Genomic DNA, 25,737 nt, shown 5'->3' with positions numbered 1-25,737 from the left:
TTTCACTATGGGTACGCAACGGTATAGTTATTCAGAACCCCCAGCGATGGTAGCGTAAAACTCCATATCAAAGATCGGTATCGCAATCGAACTTCCGTCCGTTTTGTGTTTGACGTCGATTCCTACACGGTAGTCGCCGGGTGGCGCAAACTTTATCAGCATATTATCGGTGTCGATATGGAAGTTACGAGCCATGTAATTGCCCTGAAACGTAAACGTTATTTTGGTTAAAAACAGTAACCACTACCTTTGTCATTCCTACCGAATTGAATGGGCAACTAATACTGATGTTGCCGTATTTATTCATTTCGCTGACCATCAATTCCATCAGCATACCATCGGTTGCCGATGTATTCAAACTGCACACATCGACGCTGGAGTCGAGCATCGTAACATAGTCGGCGCCAATCTTGGAAGCCAGATCTATGCGTACTTGTAGCCCATCGGAGATGTTCTGAAAGACCAAGGCGTCGATATCGACCATTGTGTTACCTCGCAGCTGATCAGTTCCGTTTCGAAGCACGATGAAAACCTTGGCGTAGTCCGCATTGTTCTTGAAGTCAACCTCACGGATCGTAATGAACGTTGCGTCGATCTAGTGGAAGTGATAATTGGAGGTATAAGGTAGATGGAGATGCACTCGGTAGATACATAAACAGCGAACCACAAATGCAGAAAAGATAACGAATAAATGAACTATATGATAGAGCGGTGTTTCAATTTGGGATTTTTTGGATGAATGTTTGTTATTTTCATATTTAGCACCTTTTATTTCCAAACCATCTTCGAACATTTTTTTCTCATTCAACTGATGATAACAGCATAGATTTGAAGCCAAATGTCTAGTTTTTACTATGTAATACATTCACCTAAATCAACAGTTAACGACGACGAAGATTGTTTCTCGTTTTCCAGATAATTATCCTTTATGTGCTCCATCCGGGTACCCAGGTTCCATGTAGAAAAATGCCAACAATCAATCGAACACATGAAGGTTAAAGGTAGCTACCAAATGTACAAAGATTGTATACTTCACAAAAAAAATGTTTATTTAGTATAAGGTTTTTATTGGACAATCCCATGTTAATCACATAGCCGAGTTGTTTTAGGAGGTCCAGAGATATTGAGAAAATTGCGATTATTTAGCAGTATTTAGGCCTCTTTTTTCGAAGTTCTGGAAGAATGAAACTCGAAATATTGCTGCGTGGTAAAGTTCTAGTGGTCGAAACGTAACGTCATTATAAACTGCTCGAATGATGTGATCAACTAGTATAGTAGTTGAACAGAGGATCACATCTTTAGAGCAGTTTGAATTGACGTTTCCTGCAACTCGAACTTTTAAAATGTGTTCTTCTAGAACCTATGCTCTTTATTAAAAAAATGTAATTTGTAGCCTTATATCCTTAAAACCTCTGTTAGAATGTCGATCCAGAATTCTAGATAGAGCTGGAATGAGGGTGTAACAGCTTTTGTAAACAATGACTTATTTCGATGATTTCTAGAAAGTCAAAGCTCGCCAACGCAAATCAACATCACCATCGGGTAGGGGAAGACTTGCTCTATCCGACGGTTATGTTGGTTTGCGTGGGCGTGCCTTGAGTTCATAGAAATTCTCGAGATAAGTCATTGTTTACAAAAGCTGTTACGACCTAATTCCAGCTCTATCTAGAATTACACGATTATGATTAATTTTCCAGTTGTGTTAAAAGCTAAATCTTGTTTAAAATTTCTGTTAAACTTGTTCAAATTGTCTGTAAGTTCAAGAAATGTTTAAATAGACACTAGGAACATAACTCGCTAACTCCGATGTTTACCGAGAATATGTTATTAAAAATAACTTGACAATACTAGGTAGATTCGTAATTGCAAATAAAACCGAATTTTTTGCCTTCAATATTTTCGTTTTGCTCCATTGGTCGCTCTTTATCATGCTCATCAATGCGGTTTACTCATGTACCGTTCATTCAACTCTCTTTCTCCGACGCAGTGGGTACCCACTATGCGCGTCGGGGTTTTGTTTATAACGGCTGAATGAAGTAGTAGGTACGGATGCAAGCGGTAGCTGTAGCTGTGGTGCTTATTCGGAATCACCGCGAGCTTCATTAGGTCTTGATCGTTCGCCGCGATCTGACCGTCGTCGTCCCCGACGCCCAAGCGAAGCCGCAAGCAAACCATAGAGTGAAAGTGGTTAAATATATCACAACGCTTCCACACGATCGAAGAGAGAATGTGGAATAAATTTACTTGCATAGTGTTGCTGATTTCTCAGGTTGAGGTGAATTTCTGCAGAAAAGCGATAGAATCATTAACGGATGGTTTAGAGAAAAGCTACGGAGAGTCTCAAGTCAGTAAAGATGATGGTAAGCATTATTATCTCGGTCAACCATGGTAATACCATTTATTGATCTGTTCAATTTCAGGCTGTAAGATTTCTTTGAGCAAAGAACTCAATCTTAAGCAACCGCTCTTTCTCATACCGGGAACAGAAACCTTTTATTCCCCACTACCCAACACGACAGACCTACTGTTCAACCAGGGAGAACAGGTAGAACTATTCTGTACGCGTGGCTTTGGCGATTCCGAGGCAGTTCCATCCAAGTCAAATTCCATCGTAACAACATGTGACGGAAGCGACGGGTTTATCCACAATGGAGACATTCACAACATAACACAGCTCACCTGCAAGGGCCCGGTATTTCATGTGGCTTCTCGAACGGAAGACCGGTGTTTCAACGATGCTACTTTGGTGAAAATTGGTTTCGATATGGGATCTCGTTTCCCCAAAGTATACGAAGCATGTTTTGATGAAAATATCCTACAAACCTACTATGTTAAGCATAGTCTATCCCCATCGAACGCGAAACATCAATCTACGAAGCGACCTCCCTTCATTCAAGGCGACTTCTACCCATCTCTAAAGATGTCCAAGTTGTATAACATAGAATCACAACGAAAAACACTGGGAAGGATTCTCGGATCAGCCGAACGAGCCGACGCATTGTTGAACAACAAAAAAGACCTATTCCTTGCACGTGGGCATCTCGCTGCTAAGGCTGACTTTGTGTTCGGTGCTCATCAACGTGCTACGTTCTGGTTCATTAACGTTGCACCACAGTGGCAGAAGTTCAACGCTTTCAACTGGCAGCGTATAGAAACAGGCGTGAAAGACTTTGTTGCTCGTAACAATTTAAATGTTACCGTGTACACGGGAACACATGGAGTTCTGGAACTTCCGGACGCAAATGGTGATATGCAGGAAATTTTTTTGGACTTCGATCCCGACAATGGAGGACGAGTACCGGTGCCGAAGGTTTACTACAAGGTTCTGCACGACGAGCAGAACGATGCGGGAATAGTGCTAATTGGAGTGAACAACCCGCATGCAACGATGGATGAAATTAAGGATAACTATATCTTCTGCAACGACGTTTCCGATCAAATTAGCTGGCTAAAGTGGAAACGTGACTTCATTCCAGGTGGATATTCGTATGCTTGCGATGTGAATGAATTTAACGCTGTTACCAAACATCTTCCGTTGAAGAAGATTTCTAATTTGTTAACTTAGGGGATGAACTTGTTAATGTGATACACTGCAATAAACATATTTTTTAAAACATGGATGCTTTTTCAAAACTTATATTCACCCATATTGCGAGAGAAAGAGAGTAACTTTTACTCAATTGTATGATAAATTTCTAAAAAGGTACGTTACTCAGCGCTGAGTGACCTACGTTTCTAGAAATTTCTCATACAATTGAGTAAATTGCTTTTCTCGGTTTGCTGATTTATGTTATCGGAAGGACGTGCCATAAGCGGCAGTATAGCTACAGATCGTTGTTCACTCACCATTTCATTTGTTACAAATGCTGTTGATGATTATCCCACCGCTTACCCCTACAAAGGTTTGAGCTGGACGATTTATCTTTAAGATAATTAAGCATAACATCTTAACCAGATTAGCAAACAAAAGATTACAGTTACAGCTATAAATTTCCTCAACACTTTTCAGTTGCTTCGCAGTCCCTGGGCTTTGGCAAAATATTGAGGTAGTTTAATTAGGCTACCAGGTCCCAGGGCTGATCTGGATCTTTACCACATTTGAAAGATGCAAACTAGTGTTGCCAGATCAGTGTTGATGCTTACCAAAAGTGCATTTGAACCCGCTTATAAAAGCATATTAACAGATTAATCATCACCGTACATTGTTTATTGCTCTGTACTAATAATAAATGATTAAGCACAGCATTTGATATTTTAGTAGGAATGCTGGATTTAGTCACAGTAGAAATCATCTGTGTTTTTTTTTTAATATATCCTTTATTGAATTGAATTTATTTCTATGGGTATGCATGTTTGGAAAGTATCATCACAAAGATTCTGCACTCGGTCTACAGCTTGTGGGCTGGAAGCGTTGTTTTTGTTTTTGTTTTTTGTTTTGTGCCCCATCTATTTATAGAGTCACTTCTTAGAAATACGAAGCGAAAGACCTTCAAGAAAACTAACAACACGAAGTCTGGAAATGGCAATGTAAAGGCTCTTAGTTTTGAAGCAAGACAGCATCCTGCGGCATTCACCAACGAAAACCCAGAACAACCGCCACAAACTGTTATCAATGACTCAAAAAGCGCAAGAAGGCAGTCCCAACATATTGCAGTCAGATAACTGGGGAACCACACGATCAACAATAAAATTAGAGTGGCGCGGCTAAACTACTTTGGACATGTGGTAAGGAACACATCTCAATTACCGCGTGCATGGAAAAAAGAAACTAGGACGACCCTGCTTCACGTGGAAAACGAGTCTCAAACAGGACTTCGAAAGAAGCAACACAACAGCGGCTGGAGGGAATTGGCATACAACCGTGGCGAATACAAGACGGCCACAAAGAAAATATTCAACGCACTTATCGAGTCTGAATATGAAGATCCGGAAAATTCCGTGAGCATGGAAAACACGGAAGATGATGTACGTTTGTCGGAATTCGAAGGATTTTCGATTCCGGACAGCGAAGAGGAGCCTTTCCACGGATTTTAGCAGCTAAGTAGATAACAAAATGTAAGTACATTATCAATCACTAAACTAATCAATAAAACAAGTAAATGAAATCATAAAACAAGATTTACAGGTATTGCAAAACATGGTCCTCTGTAGGTTTACTTTCCAACTTTTACTAATATTACTGTTACTCCGACTATCCCCTACACTATTCCTCTCTATCCGGCATCTTAAGCAGGATTCAATTGATCCATGTGTTTATTATTCTGTGGTGCCAAATTTTTACCTCTACCCTTGTGCTGTATGGACAGTGATGTTTTACTGGAGACCTGGCCCTATGACCCCCTTCTGTGCTTGAAAATGAAAATGAAAACACTTTTCAGTTGCTTCGCAGCGATTTCAATGTGAAAAAGTTTAGGCATTCACGTCTTTGTTCACCCTTTTGTCCACCTCAATTATTCACAAGCGTTCTCAGCGATCAAGAGTTCATGAATAATATGATGCGGTCGTAATTACAATAATTAAAAACAAACAAATACCAAATTACAAATTATGCAGGCAACCAGCGAATCCAAACACATAAAGATATCAACGATAAAGACAAAACTCTTGCTACCACTACCACGATAAACTCTCTCTGTAATATAGCTTGATCGTAGTTGTAGAAGGATAATGATATATTGCTTGCACTGGAACTGCAACCCTGGAACCCTGCACTTAGGGCGTCGTTGTGCCAGTTTCGTCGTGGTCAGAGTTACATTTTCCTCGTGCGTACAAAAATGTGCTGCCGAGACTCTCAACAAACCGTCTCCCGTCGCAACGAAAACAACATGTGACGAGAGAGAAAGAGACACGCGAGAATAAGATACGAGCGAGAAACAAATGCGACACCCAAAAATCCTGGCGTGCGCGAGGCTCGCGCTGATCTCATGTGCCTCATCTCATGTGCTACGATTAATGCTAGAACAGCAGAGCGCTAAGTTCTGGAAGGTGTAGGTAAACGAAATACAGGCTGTTGAAACTTGGTTGCTTTGACCGACATTTCATATGCGTTACCACAAACCATTCCTATTTTAGAGGAAAGGTAGCATATATTTGCAGTGCTTGAATTCTTGAAATCCTCTAACAGCCAAAGCTTTAATTTGCCGGTCAATTAGAATCTTCTTTGTTTATTTTTTCCGGTTCAACACTTAAATGCACTGTCAAATACGAACAATCGTCGCCTACCTCGCATAACTGATTCCAAACGTAAACAAGCCACAAGAAACCTACAGGGTTTATTTAATTTTGGAACCAAATTCATACAAGAATGATCAGTAAGTTGATTTGACAGCACGTCACCCCCTGATCAAATCACCATGTTTCCACCAGCATCGGAGCAGCACCGGAATATGATTCAATATCTCGTCGCATCCGCTCGCTGGATTCCCAGATTGTATGGTTTAAATTTGGAAAATACCGTGTTGAAAGTTGATCTATCCATTTGAAACAATAAGATATTCAAAAACTTAAGCACATTCTTAACTCATCCTTTTTTTAGCAACTCTCTAATTCAGATCAGAAGAACATCAGCCAATGCTGGTATTTTTATACTTCCTGGCTGTCTAGGGAGCATATCTGAAAGAATATCTTGTTACTTATGCATCAATAAAACAGCCAAAAAAAGGTTACTCATCCCATAGGTAAAAAAGTCAAGATCACAGGTATAATTTTTTTACCTATGGGATGTGTACTTAAGGGGTTAGATTTTGATAAGTTCTTTAGTGGGAATGACACTGATGAAGACTGCACATTGTAGTCGAAATACGTATCTGTCATGGATACTAAAGTTAACTAAGCGGAATTAAATGGAAGGATAACCTTTTTTTGCTGTTTTATTTAAGCATTCCGCTAGCAACCCAATTTCATTACTTCATTACTTATGCATCGTTTGCTGAACATCTATTCAAATTTCAAAGTTCTTTGAAATAAAACGATGGTCCAAAATCTTCATCTTCAGGAGAACTTCATCAAAGTTTGCTGCACGTCTGCGTTTTTCGTTGATTTTCCGCAAAGTTCGACGCACGAAATTTCCTGAATTTGCGCGGAACTTTCTGAACTATTTCAAGTCCACGAGATTTCATCAAAGTGCTCCGAAATTATAAAAAAGGTCCCTGAAAAATAAAGAGGTTCATTACATTAAACAATTAACTTCAACGGAGATCCCTAAGCTTGTATAAAGTTCCCACTTCTACGAAGTTTTCTGAACTTTTCCATGCTCTCAGAACTTCAAATAATTTCAATAAATTTTGTCTATGCATAAAACAAAATGGAGGTGGTGATAATGGACGTGCACTCAAGAGGCCGATAAAGCTTGCAAAAACGAAGCCCAGCATCCTCGGCAGAAGCGGTTTGCGGATCTGTCGAGATTCGATGCGTTGCAAACAAAAAAAAGGAAATTGATTTAGATCTCCATTTTAATATTTGTTTAATCCTTCGGCTCCGCAGAGCTTTCAAAGATATTGAGCCTACATTTTGGAAAACATGGTTCTCAATTCAGAGTGTGACAAATATGTTCGATTCATCCTAAAATGTACAATCCAATTTTCTTATTTCTCATCATATTTTCAGGTTAACTACTACTTGGGATGAACACACCATGCTGTTTTTCTAAATTTATTAGATATATTATTAGATATATATATATATTAGATAAATATTAGATTAGACATATATTTGAACAGTTCTCAAATTTAGGTACATGTTAGAATTAACTAGTGATGTTATCGCCTACAGCTTGAAAGGCAGAAATTACAACTGGATGAAGTCACACGAATCAATTTCAACAGCGAAGACATTTTTTTGAAGGGCCTGCTGAACTGTTGGTTCTCTTCCAGCTGGAAAATACCTATTATACTACGATGGTTTCAATTTGATCAACCAAGCTCAATTGGTTCCAAATCAGGCTGATCAATCTCCCAAAAACTGAGCTATTTGATTGCGAACTCATTCTGCACTGGCTCTTTGAAGTTTATATGGGAATTGTTACAAGAAGTGTACTATTTGTCCTCATCGTTCTAGCCCTACACCATAATGATTTACGTAAAAAGTTGTATATCGGAGCCCCCTGACCCCCCCCCCCCTACGTGAAATTTTCCCAGCAACAACTTTGTTAAAAACCCCGTTTTAATTGAACGTCTACAAAATTAGTTATTAATTTATTTCTAAGTTGATAACTTTCTGGTAGGATTAATCAGCTGCTTTTAGGGCAACACTGCATCTTGCCCTTATGACATAATAGCCTGGATTGTTTTTCTATTATTCCAACGTTGTCTGCTGAGTAGTAAATGGAGCATGTCGGAAGAACATCATCTTCCTAATCAATTAATAATTAATTATCCTAACGTTCAATTTTTCAATTCCCACATAAACTTCAAAGGGCCAAGTGCAGTATGAGCTCATATCCTAATGAGATCAAATTTTGTGAGAATGATCAGGGGCTGATTTTAAATTGTTTGAACTAGGTCCAGCAAAATCATGAACCATGAAAATTCCATGCGCATGGATCGGTAACAAATAACCCCGCCGGTAAATGATTTTTAATCGTTTAACTCATCTTCCGCTTGAAATACTTCTATAAAACCACAATCTCTCAACCCTCAAAAACTGAATACCATCTCAAATCAATCATCTGTACCAGCAACACTAGAGTCACAGGAGTGGAACTTTGGATCAGAAAGTAGCTCCACTTGTCATTTGCGAACACTAGCGCACCTAGCGGTAGAAGGCATCTTCTGCCTGCAGTTAAGATAGGCAGCATGCTATGATAGTGTGAGTACACATAGTAAGCCCGTGTGGAACGCTACCACAACACATCGCTTGTTGAGCAGAAAAACGAACACTTTTTGATTCACCAATTTGTTTGCACTTCTCCTTTTGTTCTGTGCTAGAGTGTGACAAGACTACTCGATCAACAGTTCTCCGTTGTTTTCTTTATCACCAACCAGCTACTTTTAGCATGCACGCAGGACGTAGGTACGCTGCCGATCGCCCTGGAGCTCGCCGAGCTTAGCTCATGGGACACAGCACATGTGACACGAATGAGGCACGTTGAAATAAAAAAGAGACGCGAAATAATTCGTCTCGAAATGTACCAGGCACCTACGATCTGATTGAAAGCGTGTCTCTATCACGCGGGATGGATGCACGTGTACATTAACTCTGGTCGTGGTTCATTTCGAGTATGATAGACTGATTGCATTTAGATCAAAAGTGCTTGAGAAAAATGCAAGCACTTTCGCGGATTGCCCAAAGTTGAGATAGGGAAGATATGATCACAGAAAAGCAGACATAACACTCTTAAAATTTTCATCGAAATTGCTTTTAACGGCCAATTTAAATGTTTCTTAATTGGTACACAGTTCGAAAAAGTAGTGTAAATTTCTGTTCAATATGATGCACATAAATGGAGCGTCACATATCATATACGTTTACATTATATATCATGTAAAGTTCTGACACATTTCATGCAATGTAGCAAATATTGTATAAAAAAGCCCATCTTTGTAAACAATATTGTCTGCAAGTTGCTCGGTTGCGTGAAATGAAATACAAGTATACGTGAATGAATGTTTACATCACAATTAAAATTCTGAATTTTTATCTGTGTAGTACCAACACCTGTGACGCGCATAATCAATTCCCTTCCGTTCGACGTTTACCGTGGAGGCACCATATTCGAAGCGGTTCCTAAATCGACGCACTCAATAATGTTCGACTATTTTCAATCATTATTTTTGAAATGTTACTTCTGCAAATATTAGTTCCTGTGCTCTAGGGATGATGGTGTAACAAAGTTAAAAACAATATCTTGTCAAAATCGAGATGCGATAAAAATTAGACGAGTGCGCCATTATTAGGGACGCGTCAAATATGGTGCTGGCACGGTACACACTACAGCCATCTGTTGAGTGTATTGCCCATGTATACGACAGATGGCGATAATATTTTAGCGACGATATTTTACAATGAGAAATGTTCAATGTGTTGTGTCTGTTTGTCTGTGATGTAATATTAAGGTAACGTTAGGGTAAAACGCCACTTTCAGAAATACCACTTCTTCTTCTTCTTCTTCTTTCTTTTATTTAACGTCGGTCTATGTTCCGCAATCTAGTGCCAATCACCGACGGATATCGATTGTCATCCATTGACAGCAATCGAATGTGCAGGAAGGCAACTTCCACACCTGCGTAGGATATCGCACCCATTCAACACACATGGGTCAGGACCAACGACTTTACTTCCCTTCCGAAGGAAGGCGTGGCCAGAGGTTTTTATGCCTCAGAAAAATCCCACCGACCTCGGCTGGGATTGAACCCAGACCCATTGGGGTGAGAAAGCAGTGAATTTATGTTTTAATATAATAGCTATAAATTTCTTCGAAACTGAAAAAAAAAATCAGCTAGGTACTATCCAGCCCCACTTTACCTTATTGATTGAAAAGTGGACAAAACGAGTTAATCTAGCAAATATTGGAATAGCAAAGGTTGTTCCAGTAACCCAATCTCAGGTAACTTGCTAAAACGGCTGCAACAGGTAGCGTAAGACAAGTTACGGTATGATAAAAACCTGTTCACAAATAACATGGAGTGCAATTGTGGCATGCAATTCTATAGATGTTTGTTTACTTATTCTGAGAAATATTGACAAAGAAAGGGTATCAGTTTGGCTGGGATTTTTTAAATTTATTCATTTTAAGTTTGTCATTTTGGTTGATTTTTTCTCTATTGTAAGTGTAATCAAAACTGATGCCTTGAAGATTGTTTTGGACACGTGGAATGAAAGAAACGAAAATCGCATAGTTACGTGTCTACTTTGAGAACAGATTGCATCCGTCTATTCACATTGAACGATTATTTCTATACATTTCGCACCTATCCGTTTTGCTCTACATTTTGTATATGGCCAAAGAAATGATATCAGGAATAACAAGCCTTACATTACTATCCAAGCTGGCGTATGTCACGTTACAGGCCAATATTCCAATTCTTTATTTTCTTCCAGAGACACCGTGGATGTCGACGGAGAAAGTAAAGTACAACTGAATCAATAGCAAGTATTGAATAAATAGAGATTTCCCGGGAATCAAAAAATCTTGTTTCTGGGATTCGGGAATCCCGGAATGAAAACCCTACTCTACGCCAAGATGATAACTTGTCAAAACATAAAATTCTTATAACCCCTTCCTCTCCCATTGCAAATAGTGAAACTACAAACCCCCTTCCATCCCTTTTTATAGCCTTAGGTAATTGTGTGAACAAACCTTGAAGAATTTGAACATAGGGGACAAGAATTATCTTTCTTGCCATTTACATGTGATGCGGAAAGTTTCATTCAGCTTTCGTCGGTCCCAGTGTTAAGTCCATCATGCAATACACATTTGCGATACTGCTACTTCTGCTACTGGAGATTGTCCCAAATCAAGGAAGATTTGCTTTACTGTCTACTGTTACATTTGAAACCAAATTAAATGAAGACTTCGATAACGATATTGGTAAGATCAGTTCATCATATGCTTGAGAGTTAGTTTCATCATAAAATAACATAAATTAATCCTGATAGGTTGCAAAATTTCGCTGAATGAAGATCTGGACAGGAACCAACCACTTTTCATCGTGCCACACACTGAACGATTCGTCACTCCAATTCCGAACACCACCGATGTGATGTTTAACCACGGCGAACAGGTTGAGCTGTTCTGCTCACATGGCTTTCTGATTTCGGATGCCACTTCTATGATCACAACCTGCGATGGAAACGATGGATTCATTCATCATGGCAAAGTATATGATATTTCGCATTTGACGTGCCGTGATTCCGTTTTCCATACGGCCACACGAATTGGAAAGCACTGCTTCAACAACGCAACACAGGTGAAGATTGGTTTCGACTTGGGCGCTCGGTTCCTAAAGCTATACGAGGTTTGTTTCGACGAGAAGACTCTACAGAGCTACTACGTTAAGTACACTCTTTCGCCATGGAATATCAAGCATGAAAGGGCGAAACGGGATCATTTCCTGCAAGGAACTTTTTTCCCCGACATTGAACTAGCAGAACTTTACACTTTTGATACCCAGCATGCAACATTAGGTCTGATTCTCGGATCCACGGAACATGCCGACACTGTAATGAATAGGAAAAAGGACATTTTTCTAGTTCGTGGGCAGCTTGCTGACCAGGGAGATTTTGTTTTCGGTGCACATCAGGTAGCCACTTTCCGGTACATAAACGTTGCTCCACAGTGGGACAAATTTAGGAGTTTCAACTGGCAGCATATCGAAAATGGCGTGAAGACGTTCGTAACCCGACGGAATTTGAATGTGACTGTGTACACCGGAACTTACGGAATTATGGAGCTACCGGATGATAACGGTGATATGCAAAAGATATACTTGGACTTCAACTTCCATGAAGGCAGTCGTATCCCCGTTCCGAAGATCTTTTATAAAATTCTTCATGATGAACAGAACGATGCTGGGATTGCGCTGATTGGAGTGAACAATCCTCACTTGACGATGGCCGAAATTGAGAAGGATTACGTCTATTGTGAAGACGTATCCGAGAAGATCGACTGGTTGCCGTGGATTCGCGATTACATCCCGGGAGGATATTCGTATGCGTGCGATGTAAATGAGTTTAACGATGTTACCTGTCACCTTCCGTTGGATGAGATTGCCAATTTGTTAGTGTAGAGAATGCAGAAGGTAGGTACATACCAGTAGCGCGAACGATAGCGATAGTAGAGCAATGCTCGAGGCTTTCAAACTGTGCGCAGTCATGGTTACGAAACACGATTGAACTGAAATGGAGCTGAGCCGGATCTATTTGTAGTGTCATTTTACGCCGTGTGATTTTGATAATTAAAGAAAATAGTGGTATTATTTATATTAGGATGGTAATATATGCTGACGGAAGTGAATGTTGTAGGTATGTGATTCAAATACAGTCGTCAGTATATTCCGAAATCCAAATCATCGATAGCTCAACCGGAGTGAAATATCCAAAATTATCATAATAATATTGTACTGGTCCTTTATTAGAAGACACGAAACAGTCGTAGTGCTGGTTGGTTTGCTACACTCTTGGCAAACCATGTAAATGTCCTAATTCTTTCCGGGATTCTAGATTTTACCTATGCATTCTTCTTCTTCTGTGGTGAGCATTTTGCCGGTTATCAACTAGTGTTTCAGGTGCACTTCCACAGTTAATTGAGAGGTTTATATGCCAACTAATTCATGAATTGGTATATTGTATGGAACGGCGCCGGTGGTGTAGTGGTAAGCGTGATTACCTCTCACCCCAGCAGGCCTGGGTTCAATCCCAGTCGGCGCCGCCGGGATGTTCTGAGGCATAACATCTCTGATCATGCCTTCCTTCGGATGGGAAGTAAAGCCGTTGGTCCCCGGTTCATGAGTTGATGGGTCGATAGGTAGGATCCAGGTGTGGGAGCTGCCTTTCTGGCACGTCGGTAGCATTGGTGCTCAGCACGGAAAACAAGATCGACGGAAAAAACAAACCAAAGGAAAAAAAAAAATATTGTATGGCTCAGTCTATGAGTGATACTCTATGTTCAGGAAGGTGGAGTAAATTTCTAATCTTAAAGATTTTATCGACCGAATCGGGAATTGAACCCGTGAGGTCCCAGGATGCCAAATTGCTTTCGATGTCTGATTTCCCTTTTATGTATTTATCAGTTTCCTTGATTAAGAATTATACTTGATCTTAGTGATTTTGAAGTTTGAGATTTTACATATCTCTCAGTTCCGGAATTCTAATTGTAATTGTAATTGTTCAGTGTATAGGCTGTGCCAACCGCTAAGTTGGCTTATCTAGGGACTAACTCCCTAGTCTATACACCTACTGTCCTTCCCGTTGCACTCGTCAGCTCGTGCGATACTCTAGACACACATGGGTGGTCGTATCCGGGTCCTCCCCTGGGTAGGCTCGTGTCCGTCCAGGTTCTGGTACATTAACTTATATCTATGCATGGTAATTATACTTTACAACTTACCTTTTGATTATAAATGTCGATAATGCTGAAACTATATGACCGTTAATGATCATTGTTAGGTGTGTGCTGTGCAATGGAGTAGTAATTGCAGGAAATGTGGTTCTCATGTGGCTTATAGGTAATTCTAAAATAGGTAATTCATGCAAGCACACACCTTTTTACAATTCTTATCCTACTTACCAGTTCCGTCCAGTATAAATTGGCTGTTTCCAAATGGCCTAATCCTTTCTGACTGCTTACTCTCTTACGTTTTCTCGCTTTTTTTCCTTCTTCCTATTGAAAATCTGGCCGTGTTTCCATTTGTTCTCAGGTAGGTAATATTGGTACATGAGGGGAAGAAAGAAATAGAACAAGTTAAGTCTGAGCCGCATGCGTTGGTTAGTCATTTGGGTCATGGTGTTGTGTTCCCTATTTTATTTGCCTCTATTCAGCTCTCAGATCGCCCCCTCCCCCCCAAACTATTGTGGGTGAGAAAAAGAACCCATATTTAGTAACCTCTCGCGAGCTGCAATGCATAAGATATGAATAACAAACAAATCTAGAACGGGACTTAAACATATAACATTTTAAAAGACTGATCATGATTAATATAGTATGAATAATGAGAATTGTATGAAGAAAAGACGATCCCAAAAGAAAGTTCCCTAACAATAAAACTATTCCAGTGTTCACTCGGCTGCCGACAAAAGCAGGCCACTCTCGATGTGTGCTACGCGATCGTCTATTTTCTCGGCAGCAACCATTGTGTGGTCCTCCTCATTGTTCTTCATCAGCAGTTCTTTCGGTCGATGCGTCGTCGACTTTGGAAAGCAACCGTTTCGTGATGAGTGTGTGAGTGCTGACCACGTTTTGCGTCCATTGCTGCAATGGACGCGCTCTGACCCTCGTTGGCGTACAACAATTTGCCATACAATGAAACCACTGGAAGCGGCTCCAGTTCTGATGGAGGAGGCTTTTTGGATAGCGGAAGATAAAGTGTTTATTGTGTTGTACCTTTTGACTATAGTTTTAAGATGTATTGTATAGTGACCAAGAATCCTCGGCTCTGTAAAGTTAATTCGGTTGAGCCTTATCAAATAAATTAATAAAAAAAAAAAAAAAAAATAAAACTATTACTCTGTGCTAATAAGAGTTATTTCAAAATGGGCATCCATACTCAGAAACTATACCCGACCTCACCAAACTGTACCGAAATCAGAACAGCTAAACTACTCGGTATTTCTATTTAATTGTATTAAGCAATCTCACAGAGACCAGACGTCCAAGTTCGGTCAGAAACTTGTGTAAAGTTAAGTGGAAACATTGCCGTTACGTAGCGCTAGCATCTCCTGATTTCCTCTATAAATTTATCACTTTCGACCAATTAACCACTTCATTCGAGCAGATAAAACGACGTTTACTACCACTCGAACTTTGAAATGAAACATTATTTTGAGATTTTTTCTTCTAGAACCTCGAAAAAAGTAGCCAACATTTGTGCGTTTCACAAAAAAATAGAAATTAGTTGGTCCAGTTTTGTGAAATCGCTGGTAGAAAGTCACGCCAAAACTGCTTGACAAAGTGGTCAATTTAGCGCTAGTATCGATAAATTATCTGCTGAAAATTGCCACTTGGCGCTACTAGCACTTAGTGTCTAGTGTAAGTTTTGCAACGCCAGCGCCATCATGTTGTCAAAGAGGGTTTTTAATCCGGTTAACCTTTTTGAAGATGGCCAAGAACGCGATTATCCGTTTCAAAAGGAATCAGACCATCTATGCGGAAGAAGCCCTGCTAGAATTGCATCCCATTCTCCAAGGGATACTGACTGTACGTCATGCTGACATACGGTTGTGAAAACGAAGAGAAACCTTTATTGGAACCAAGATATTCCAGAGTTCGTCGTATTTGCGTTAAGGACTGGACCTGAAACTTGGCTAGCTATATTCGGATCCAGCAATCGACTACAGCCGAACATCTTTTATCCCAAGCCGGAGGTTCCCTACATTTGGACACTTCAAACAGGTTCTACATAGGAAGGGGCGAATGTTGCGAACCGTCTTTGATTGGAACTACAATGCAACACTAGCACGGATGCTTCCTGTGGATTCATTTGAACTAATTTGGTAAGATCGATTTTTTTAGTTATGTAAAAATGGAACCCAAACCCAAAATTTCATCAATTTTGGTACATTGGAACTATTTTAAATAAGTACGATTACATTTGCAAAAACCACCTTATTAGAGCCACTCGGTGTCACTTTGTATGGGAGCGGGCTGTCAGTTTGTCAGTTTAGTGTCAAACAGTGAAGTTATTATTTTGCTTTAAATCTTGATTTAAAAATCGAGATGAAAGTATGTGGGCTCGAAAAATATATCGCTGTGCTCAGAAAACGAAGCTCTTTCAGATGATATATAAAAACCGATATATTTTTCAAAATTAAAGAACCCAATTCTTAATGAAGTTTTCTCCACGCATCCCATTTTTTTGTGTCTCTTTGAAATAATCTTTGAACGTCAAATGGATTGTCTGCACATTTTTGTGCATGTGGTGAAATATTACTGTAAATCATATATTTTTAAACTCCCTGGTACAGTACTACCAAGTACCAAGGTACATAGAATTGCGAATGTTCAGACTTAAGAACAAATGTCCAACAAAATAAATAAATATTTCAGACAAAAATTAATTCCCTTAATATAAGGGTAGTAAGTCGGAGCAAGTGAAACAGGGCTCTAGTATTTCTTCAAGCCAATTTTAAAGTTATCTGACAAGCAACAACTCTTTCAAAACATTTCAAATACAACCCTGAAAAATCAAGACCATATGTGATCACAGCAATCCACGTGCAATTGATTATGATCAACAGAAGACCAGATGGTCAAAGCAAACATTGCAAGTGTCATAAAAATCCAAGTAGATCGTGCGACTCCATCTAGTGTTGATTTGATCTGTTGGGAAAATACAATGGGTTCGTGGTTCGGATTCAGTATAGTGGTTCTCGGTTTATCGAGTCTGGTATTGGTGATTGTGGCATCGGATAACATGCCAGCCAACAAGGATGTATCGAAATTTTTCCCACTAACATTGATTCACATCAATGACCTTCATGCGAGGTGAATATGCCGGATGTTGTGAGGTGTCTTTTCGAAATGCGATCGAATTGTGTATTTCAGATTTGAGGAAACGAACATGAAGTCGAACGCGTGTGCCCCGAAGGATAAGGGTCAATGCATTGCCGGGATTGCCAGAGTATATCACAAGATAAAGAAGTTACTTCAGGAATATCAGAAGAAAAATCCCATCTATCTGAATGCTGGTGACAATTTCCAGGGCACACTGTGGTACAATCTGCTAAGGTGGGAAGTGACTGCTGCGTTTATAACAAAGTTGCCACCGGCTGCTATGGTAGATTTATATTGGAGAGAAACCTAGACTTCAAATGATTATTTGTTCCATTATTAATAGACATTGGGAAACCACGAGTTTGATCATACGCCGAAAGGATTAGCTCCTTATTTGACGGAATTGGATAAAGCAAAGATACCTACCGTGGTTGCAAACTTGGTCCTGAATGGAGACGAAGATCTGAAAAATTCAAAAATTCCCAAATCTATCAAAGTGAATGTAAACGGTAAAACCATTGGGATAATTGGTGTTCTATATGATAAAACTCACGTAAGTTAAGTTGCACGTGGGATCTGTGAATCGCATTAAAATCTATTTTTAACAGGAAATAGCCCAAACGGGAAAAGTAACCCTATCGAGCGCTGTTGATGCGGTGAAAACTGAAGCTGCTGCTTTAAAAAAAGCTAAAGTGGATATAATCGTGGTTCTTTCGCACTGCAGCTACGAAGAGGACAAGAAAATTGCAACAAACGCAGGGGAAGACATAGACGTCATCGTTGGAGCCCACTCGCATTCGTTCCTATATTCACCGGAATCTAAAAAGCCATATGATAAGAATGATAAAATCGAAGGACCCTATCCGACCGTTGTAACTAGCAAGAACAACCGAAAAGTAGGCGATGATCTCATTTGTGATCCCCAATAGTTTGCTAGTTTATAAATTTATGGTCGTTTCTAGATTCCAATAGTGCAGGCGAAGTCCTTTGGAAAATATGTCGGTCGTTTGACACTGTATTTCGACGACAAAGGTGAAGTCAAACACTGGGAAGGCTCTCCGGAATTTATTGATAACAAGGTTGAACAGGATAAGGAGATTCTCAAAGCGTTGGATCCCTGGCGTAAGAAGGTGACCGAATTGGGTTCCAAAGTAGTGGGAGAAACAAAGATTCATTTGGATCGCGACTCCTGTCGAGATCAAGAGTGTACGCTTGGTGTGTTGTATGCGGATGCTTTTGCCAGTCACGTGAGTGTTTGTTCGATATGTTGTTTGAAAGGATTTATTTTGAAATAGTTTTGTTTTGCAGTACACAAATGCGAGCTTTAGGCCTTTCGCAATAATCCAAGCTGGCAACTTTCGGAATCCCATTCCCGTTGGAAGTACGACTGTTGTCGATAAGTTGCAATCACCTTTCTAATACTCATTTTTATTGTAACAGAAATTACCAACGGCGACATCATCGAGGCGGCTCCCTTCGGGTCTACAGCAGATCTTATTCGACTGAAGGGGGAAGATATTTGGAAAGTGGCAGAACATTCGTTTGGTTTGGACGACGAGAACCGAACCAATTGTTTGCAAGTGTCAGGATTACGAATCGTGATCAATCCAAGCAAGCCAGTCGGAAGCAGGGTTGTGAAAATTGAAGTGAAAGATCACAGTAAACCGCAATCGAACGATTTGAAACCATTGGACAAAGAAGCAAACTACTATGTTGCCTCACCGTCGTATTTATGCGATGGGAAGGATGGGTTTACTGCGATGAAGAAAGCCTCGGCTAGATGGTAAGTAGTGAATGCCTTTGAATTTGTATGGTTGATAATTATAGTGTGTGTTTCAAACAGGACTGGTCCGCTTGATTCCGACGTTTTTAAAAATTATGTTGAAAAAATTAAAACAGTGGATAAGCTTGATACAGAAAGAGTTGTGGTGTGCAAAAATGGTGTAAAATGTGCTTAAATTGTTGATTAAATATTTGAAGAAGCTCACTGCATAGTTGTTTTTTTTTTGTTTACCGTGGGATATTTATATTTAAACACCGTGCGAAACATTGGCGGGGCAACTGGTACACAGGCTGCATTTGAATGATGCCAACTTGAAAGTAGGGTATATGTCTCTTATCTGGGTTGAAAAGGCAGTCGTCAATTACGTTTAAATCATATCTCAACAAATAATCGAACTGCAGACGAAATTCTACACACGTGCAAACATAATAATTTCGTTTACAATTGCATACGATAATCAATTTCAGAACTTAACATTATCGAAATTATTCAGGAACATAGATGTAAATTACATGATCCATGGTCATCATTTTCGGTAGTTTTTTTTAAATCTTTCTAGGTGAATATTTCACACAACACAAATCTCCACTAGCGCTGAACTGGCGGGCTTGAGGCAGTAAGGGATCCTACATTTCGAGACCTGAAGCTAAGAGCTAGTTCTACAGTGACAATATCACACCATTTAGTTCTTACCCTTTATTGTATTGCAATTAATTTTGATAATTGCCGAAATTATTCAAAAATGGGTTATGGGGTAATATTTTGGTTATTTGAAAATTATTATTGAATTCATTTAACTTAAACACATATTTTTTAAAGCATTCAGTCTAAATTTTGAATTAACATAAGCATGCATGTGCACAACTTTAGGATAACGCGACTGAAGATTGAAGTCAGTTTCACAATGAATATAATAATCACGAGCAATATATTACAGAATATGGATTTATTTGCTTGACGGACAGAATTGAGGGACAAGGCTCAGTTTGCATTACGTAACCCTATAACGACAGCAAGTTTACAGTAAAGCACGTAGATTTCACTGCTAGCACCGACATACGGGCTGGCGCTTTTATTTGCTTATCGCCATTCAGGGATCTCTGTCTGATGAACGAAATTATTATATTTCAAGGTATGGGTACTACCTACTTATACTTATTATACTTGACTCCAAGGTTGCAAATACTCATTTCAGCTAAAACAACGTTTTTTTTTTAAATTATGAAATGCTATGATCATATTTTGAATTGGTAAGATACAAGAAGAGGTTGCAAAGAATGTGTTTGACATATTAAACCTGTTTATTGAGAGTCACAATCAGCGATTTTTCACACACTCACTCACTCACTCAGCGATCAGCAAATCGCTGATTGTGACTTATAGAAAGCAAAATTTACAGGTTTTATGTTTCAAACGCATACTGTGTAACGTCTTCTTGTAAGTTACAAGTAAAACATGTCGTCATACCATCGTTTGGTTTTATTATTCCGAAAAACATTATTTTAGCTGAAATGAGTATTTGCAACCTTGCTTGGCTCAATACTAGCTGGAAGAGCTTTTCGGTGAGACCGATTCGCTCAAATTGGTGACTAATGTAAATATTGAAATACGATAAATACGAACGAAATGTGTTGAATTGTAGCTAGTGTTCAACTGGTAGTATCCGGAATCATCGTAAAGTGGCACGATGGAAGTTGGCGAGTGTTGCAAATTTTGGATAGTTCTGCTATCGATAGTAAGTAGTTTATTGGTGGCTGTCGTTTCCGGTTCGAATAACTTACCAGACGATCCTCGAGTACTTGAGGATTTGTTTCCCTTAACATTAGTACATATCAATGATTTTCATGCGAGGTATGTCTGAAACTTGGTTGTAGTTAAGATATGATTCATAACACTTATTTTAGATTCGAAGAAACCAACTTAAAATCGATCAATTGCACCGATGTGGATAGAGGCAATCATCGTTGCGTTGCTGGTCTAGCACGAGTCTACACGATAATAAAACGGCTTTTGCATCGACATAACGACAAGAACGCGATCTATCTGAATGCAGGAGACAACTTCCAAGGCTCACTGTGGTACAATCTGTTGCGATGGGAAGTAATGGCTGAATTTATGAAGAAGTTAAAGCCTACTGCGATGGTGAGTTTCAAAATTGAGCTTTCTTTCAGCGTTTTGATTTAGCATCTGACAATTTTCAATCGTAGACACTGGGAAATCATGAGTTTGATCATGGTTCAAAGGGACTTGCACCGTACCTCAAGGAACTGAATGGCGTAGGTATTCCTACCTTGGTAGCGAACCTGCAGTTGAACGGGGAAGAGCGGTTGGAGAACTCGAATATTCGAAAATCGTTGGTGCTTGAAATTGGTAGCAAAAAGGTCGGAATAATTGGTGTGCTGTACGACAAAACGCATGTGAGTATAAGCCATTAATTGTCTGGAATTTCGGAAAACTGCCCATAAACGATGAAACGGCTAATTCGCCACCAATGTCAAATCTGCAAATAGACCTAGACCTTCACGTAGTAGATGTGATTTCTATCTACGGGTCGGTGGTGTAAAATTTAATAAAAACTCAATTTTGGAGGTTGTGGATTGTAAAATAAAATGGCCAATAGGGTAGAGCGCTACTTCGTCGTAATCGCCCATTTCCGTTCTATCGATCAGAAAAGATCAATATTATCAATGATCTCACCGTGCACAAATTAATAATAGGTATGTGCCGATGCGTTAGTTCATTAGCTGCAACATAAACCCTATTAGAGTGCATTCTATGAATATTTACGCTCATTGTTCTCAAAACAAAAGAAGCGCTCCTAGCGAATCCCTTTTTTCTACGTTTATCCGTAGGACGAAGAAAATCTAATGGCGTTTCAATGCGCTTGGACGGAATTGAAACTCGCAGGACGAATTTAGAATCAAGAAGCAGTATTAGATTTTAAGCAATATCTCAATAATTTGTGACTCTTTATCAAATCCAATGGTACGTATGGAAAGGTGAATAAATTTAGAAGTCATATTTGACAGAAATATTCTCCTTTTTAATTAAACTCGTTCAGAAAAGAGAGATAAAGCGTGGGTTGTGCTTAGTACGACGGAAATTAGATCAAAAACCCTATGCCATATAAATGAAAAATTGTCTAGTATCCACTTTTGGGAGAAAAATTTGTAGAAATGGATTTTCAACGTCATGACTTCCAAGTGCATTCTCATCGTTTATTGTAGGTTTAAAAACGATATTATCGTGATTAAATTGATTTATCTCAAAAAAAACATGAAACCTTATTTTTCTAGAATTTTGATTTTCACACATTTTTAACCAGATAGGGGAAATGTCGGCTTCGGCAATACCTTATTCTATTATTGTCAGGGATAAACAACATCCTATAGAGCTCAATTTTGGCGTGTTCCAGAGCATCTATTTGCCAAATTTGAGTCCTCTAGGACTTTGTTTACCCGATGATAATAGGTTAAGGTATTATTGCCGAAACCGACTATTCCCCTATGTATATCACAGGTTTTTCTCGTGTTCACCATTCGTTAGACAAAAGATGCGCATAATTTTGTTTGATCGCACATACTTATTTCTACTTCTACTCCCTCCATTCCAGATCATCGTCCATACCGGGAAAGTCACCTTCCGAGATGCCGCCGATGCCGTTCGAGAGGAAGCTCTGCATCTGCATCGGATGGGAATCGACAAAATCGTTGTCCTGTCCCACTGTGGCTTGGAGGACGATAAACGAATCGCAGCCGATGCGGGTGAACACATCGACGTCATAGTGGGTGCCCATTCCCATTCGTTCCTCCGTTCGCCGGATTCAAATGCACCGTACGATAATGCTACGGATGTGATCGTGGGAGACTATCCGCTGGTTGTGAACAGCAAGGACAACGGGAAAGCTATTCCAATTGTTCAGGCCATGGCCTTCGGGAAATACGTGGGCCGTTTGACGGTTTATTTCGATAACGATGGTAACTTGAAGTACTGGGAAGGTTTTCCCGTGTATATTAACGGATCAGTACATCAGGATGAACAGATTGTACACGATATGCAACCGTGGCGAGAGAAGCTGTGGAAGCTGGGCTCAACAGTGGTCAGCGAAACACGCGTTCGATTGAATCGTGAGCCTTGCCGAAAAGTGGAATGCACTTTAGGAAGTGTGGCAGCGGATGCCTATGCCAGTGCTGTAAGTTTCTGATTCATCTTTGCAAGCATCTCACTTTTTGTCTTGTTTTTCAGTGGACGAACGAAACCTTTAGACCATCGGCATTCATCCAAGCTGGTAACTTCAGGAACCCTATTCCAATTGGACGTATGTATTATATTAAATTCTCATTTTCAAATTATACTTTTATACCTTTCAAAATCCAGCAATCACAAACGGTTTGATTATCGAGGCGATTCCGTACAGTTCCACCGTTGATCTATTGAAGCTTAGTGGGCAAAACATTTGGGACATGTTTGAACATTCTTACACGTGGGATGATGAAAATCGGACCAACTGCCTGCAGGTGTCTGGGTTCAAGGTTAGGATCGATCCATCGAAGCCTTTTTACAACCGTGTGGTTACGATTGAGGTTCGGAATCATTCGAACATCGAGGAGAAAATGTACAGTCCTTTAAATCTGAATGATGAGTACTTTGTCGTTGCTCCATCATACTTGGCCGATGCGAAGGATGGTTTCGTTTGGGCTGGGAACGCGTCTAGTCGAAAGGGGGGCCCGTTGGATGCGGATGTGCTCACCGACTACGTTGCCAAGCTTAAGGTGATCGAAGGCGTAAAAATGGGGCGGGTGCAAATCTGTGGGGTCAATTGGGATTGTGTGCACGATGGCGAGGTTCTTTTGAGAGACGATGGAATATCGACCGGAAAGTTATAAATGTTTCAAATAGAATTTATTTAATGTAGTGTATGATTTTTTTAATAAACAGTGTGATATATCACTGGCATTCGCATCTCGCATGTTTAGCATTCGCATTCGTTAAACTTCAATCCAGTGGCGCGACCTCTAAACCTTTGGCACAGACTGATATTTTGGGGTAATAGAACTAGAGTGTGGTATATAATAAATTTTTCACTTTTTTTTTAAAAATGAGGCACCCTAATGCTCACATTGCTTGCTCTTCGTGTTTTATGAGGCAGTTACTGCCGTTGAAGTAGAATGGTTATAGCATCAACTCGATCATAAATTGTGTGATGCAATATTAGAGGCTCGGATGCCTATTGATTACTGAGCAGAAAATCGTGGGATGAAACCCAGGCCTCATCATATTAAGGAGTGTTATAGTCACATGGCTTGTTTATCATGTGTTTAGTGAAACTTGCCTTCGTCGGCGTCGCCAGTGTCGGGTTTGAATGGCTAAAACAACAACTCGATCATGAGTGGTGTGATGTGATATGAGGCGCCTTAGAGCGACCGTTTTTGCTTACTGAGCAGATCATCATGCTTTTAATCTCAGGCTCATTCACATGTAAGAATCTCGTTATTCCTTTTTTTCTTAACTTGAACCCATCACTTTAATTCAACGTACCGTTTGCCAAAACAAACCCTGCTGCAAACTCGATCCATTGACATCCCAGTGATTTCTCGTAGAAGTTCAGAGGATTTCTCGGCTTCTAACCAAGCGAGTATCACGTCAACACATTCATACCCATTTCTTAATTTACCTGCATTCGGACGTGGCCGGCGTTGGTATAGCCTATTCTAAAGTTTGAGATCATCAGTTTTTACAATGCTTTTAGGGGTCGGCATTGCAAAAGGTGTTCTAAAGGTATAAAGGTTGTAAGGGTGTCGTAAATTACTTGGACGATGTATTGGTGGTAGGGAGAACCAAAGAAGAGCACGATGCCAACTTGGATAAAGTTTTGGTTCGTTTCAAGGAGCACAATGTGAAACTTAACATAGACAAGTGTGTTTTCGGTGCTCAGTAGACTGATGCAAAATTTGAAATTCTCGCTCCACAGTGCTCAAACGGTTTCAAATCAGGTCCTGATTAGCCTCCCAAAAATTAAACTCATTTGGTAAGAAACTGACTTGGCACAAACTATTCGAAGTTTATATGGAAATTACTATGGGAAAACCAAAATTTTTGACGTAGGACTACGTCTTTGATTTCTATATGGGGGTACACTTTGTGAAAACCAAAAATGCAACATGTAATAAATTAAGAAAGATTTTGAACGTCTATAACTCAGCTGCCCCTGGTCCAATTTCAATAATTATATCACCAATTGATCAGAAATATGGCTAAGCATCGATAACAATGCTTCCAAATGTTGATTTTCAACAAGAAACTATTGAAAAACTGGCAAATGTCCAGAATTGTCCAAAAGTGTCGAATTAACTAACAAATCCACCAATTACCTACATGCATATGCTGCTTCCCCAGCACAGTCGTCAGAGAGTAGTAAGTAGACGAAACAAGTCGAAGTGGCATTCGCCTCCGATCCTCGGGCGCGTGCGAATAGGGAGGATGGAATTGCGTAATATTTTGCACACTCATCACCATATTCAGAACCAAACGCAAATTCTTCGAGATAACCACCATCCGTCGTCTGGCTCGCCGTGGCGGTGTCTGACGTATCTCCGGTCTGATTTACGAGGTGCTGAAGGTGTTCCTGAAAAATGAGATCCGTGATGCTGTCACCTACACTAAACAGGCCAAGCGTAAGCGGCCATGGATGTCATCTACGTTTTGAAGTAACAGAGACGCACGGAGGTTAAATCATCACCAGCTTTGGCAACAAAACGGCTCTTTTCAGGGCCACCAAGCTTATTATAGTAAAGAGTAGGAATAGAAT

The 25,737-nt window shown here is 39.8% G+C and overlaps 5 protein-coding genes across 6 annotated transcripts in view; 3 read left to right on the top strand and 2 right to left on the bottom strand.

The window, feature by feature from the left end:
- The window catches only part of LOC135711855 (uncharacterized), a 186,671-nt gene that overhangs the window by 44,024 nt on the left and 116,910 nt on the right, over window positions 1-25,737 (bottom strand). The gene's annotated exons all lie outside the window — the stretch shown is intronic.
- LOC135711858 (uncharacterized) lies at window positions 28-12,817 on the bottom strand. The gene is made up of 3 exons (XM_065234828.1): window positions 12,750-12,817; window positions 263-595; window positions 28-204 (listed from the first exon to the last, which is right to left on the bottom strand). The coding sequence occupies exons 1-3, from the start codon at window positions 12,810-12,812 to the stop codon at window positions 28-30; spliced, it is 573 nt and encodes a 190-aa protein (XP_065090900.1). The 5' UTR covers window positions 12,813-12,817.
- On the top strand, window positions 2,113-12,725 carry LOC135711794 (uncharacterized). Its single transcript, XM_065234752.1, has 4 exons — window positions 2,113-2,360; window positions 2,421-3,555; window positions 11,038-11,063; window positions 11,596-12,725. Exons 1-4 carry the CDS (start codon window positions 2,228-2,230, stop codon window positions 12,723-12,725), a joined length of 2,424 nt encoding a protein of 807 aa, XP_065090824.1. The 5' UTR covers window positions 2,113-2,227.
- LOC135711885 (apyrase-like) lies at window positions 16,980-19,124 on the top strand. Its single transcript, XM_065234863.1, has 8 exons — window positions 16,980-17,137; window positions 17,198-17,429; window positions 17,490-17,699; window positions 17,755-18,042; window positions 18,109-18,393; window positions 18,455-18,527; window positions 18,587-18,929; window positions 18,990-19,124. Exons 1-8 carry the CDS (start codon window positions 16,989-16,991, stop codon window positions 19,102-19,104), a joined length of 1,695 nt encoding a protein of 564 aa, XP_065090935.1. The 5' UTR covers window positions 16,980-16,988; the 3' UTR covers window positions 19,105-19,124.
- Window positions 20,617-23,815, top strand: LOC135711813 (apyrase-like). Its single transcript, XM_065234767.1, has 6 exons — window positions 20,617-20,780; window positions 20,834-21,071; window positions 21,137-21,346; window positions 22,543-23,121; window positions 23,175-23,247; window positions 23,307-23,815. The coding sequence occupies exons 1-6, from the start codon at window positions 20,617-20,619 to the stop codon at window positions 23,813-23,815; spliced, it is 1,773 nt and encodes a 590-aa protein (XP_065090839.1).

Source organism: Ochlerotatus camptorhynchus, unplaced genomic scaffold, assembly GCF_037179485.1.
Source record: "Ochlerotatus camptorhynchus isolate MF236.1 unplaced genomic scaffold, CSIRO-AGI_Acam_v1.1 ptg000443l, whole genome shotgun sequence".
Taxonomy (NCBI): Eukaryota; Metazoa; Arthropoda; class Insecta; order Diptera; family Culicidae; genus Ochlerotatus; species Ochlerotatus camptorhynchus.
This window is presented reverse-complemented; position numbering and strand designations above follow the sequence as displayed.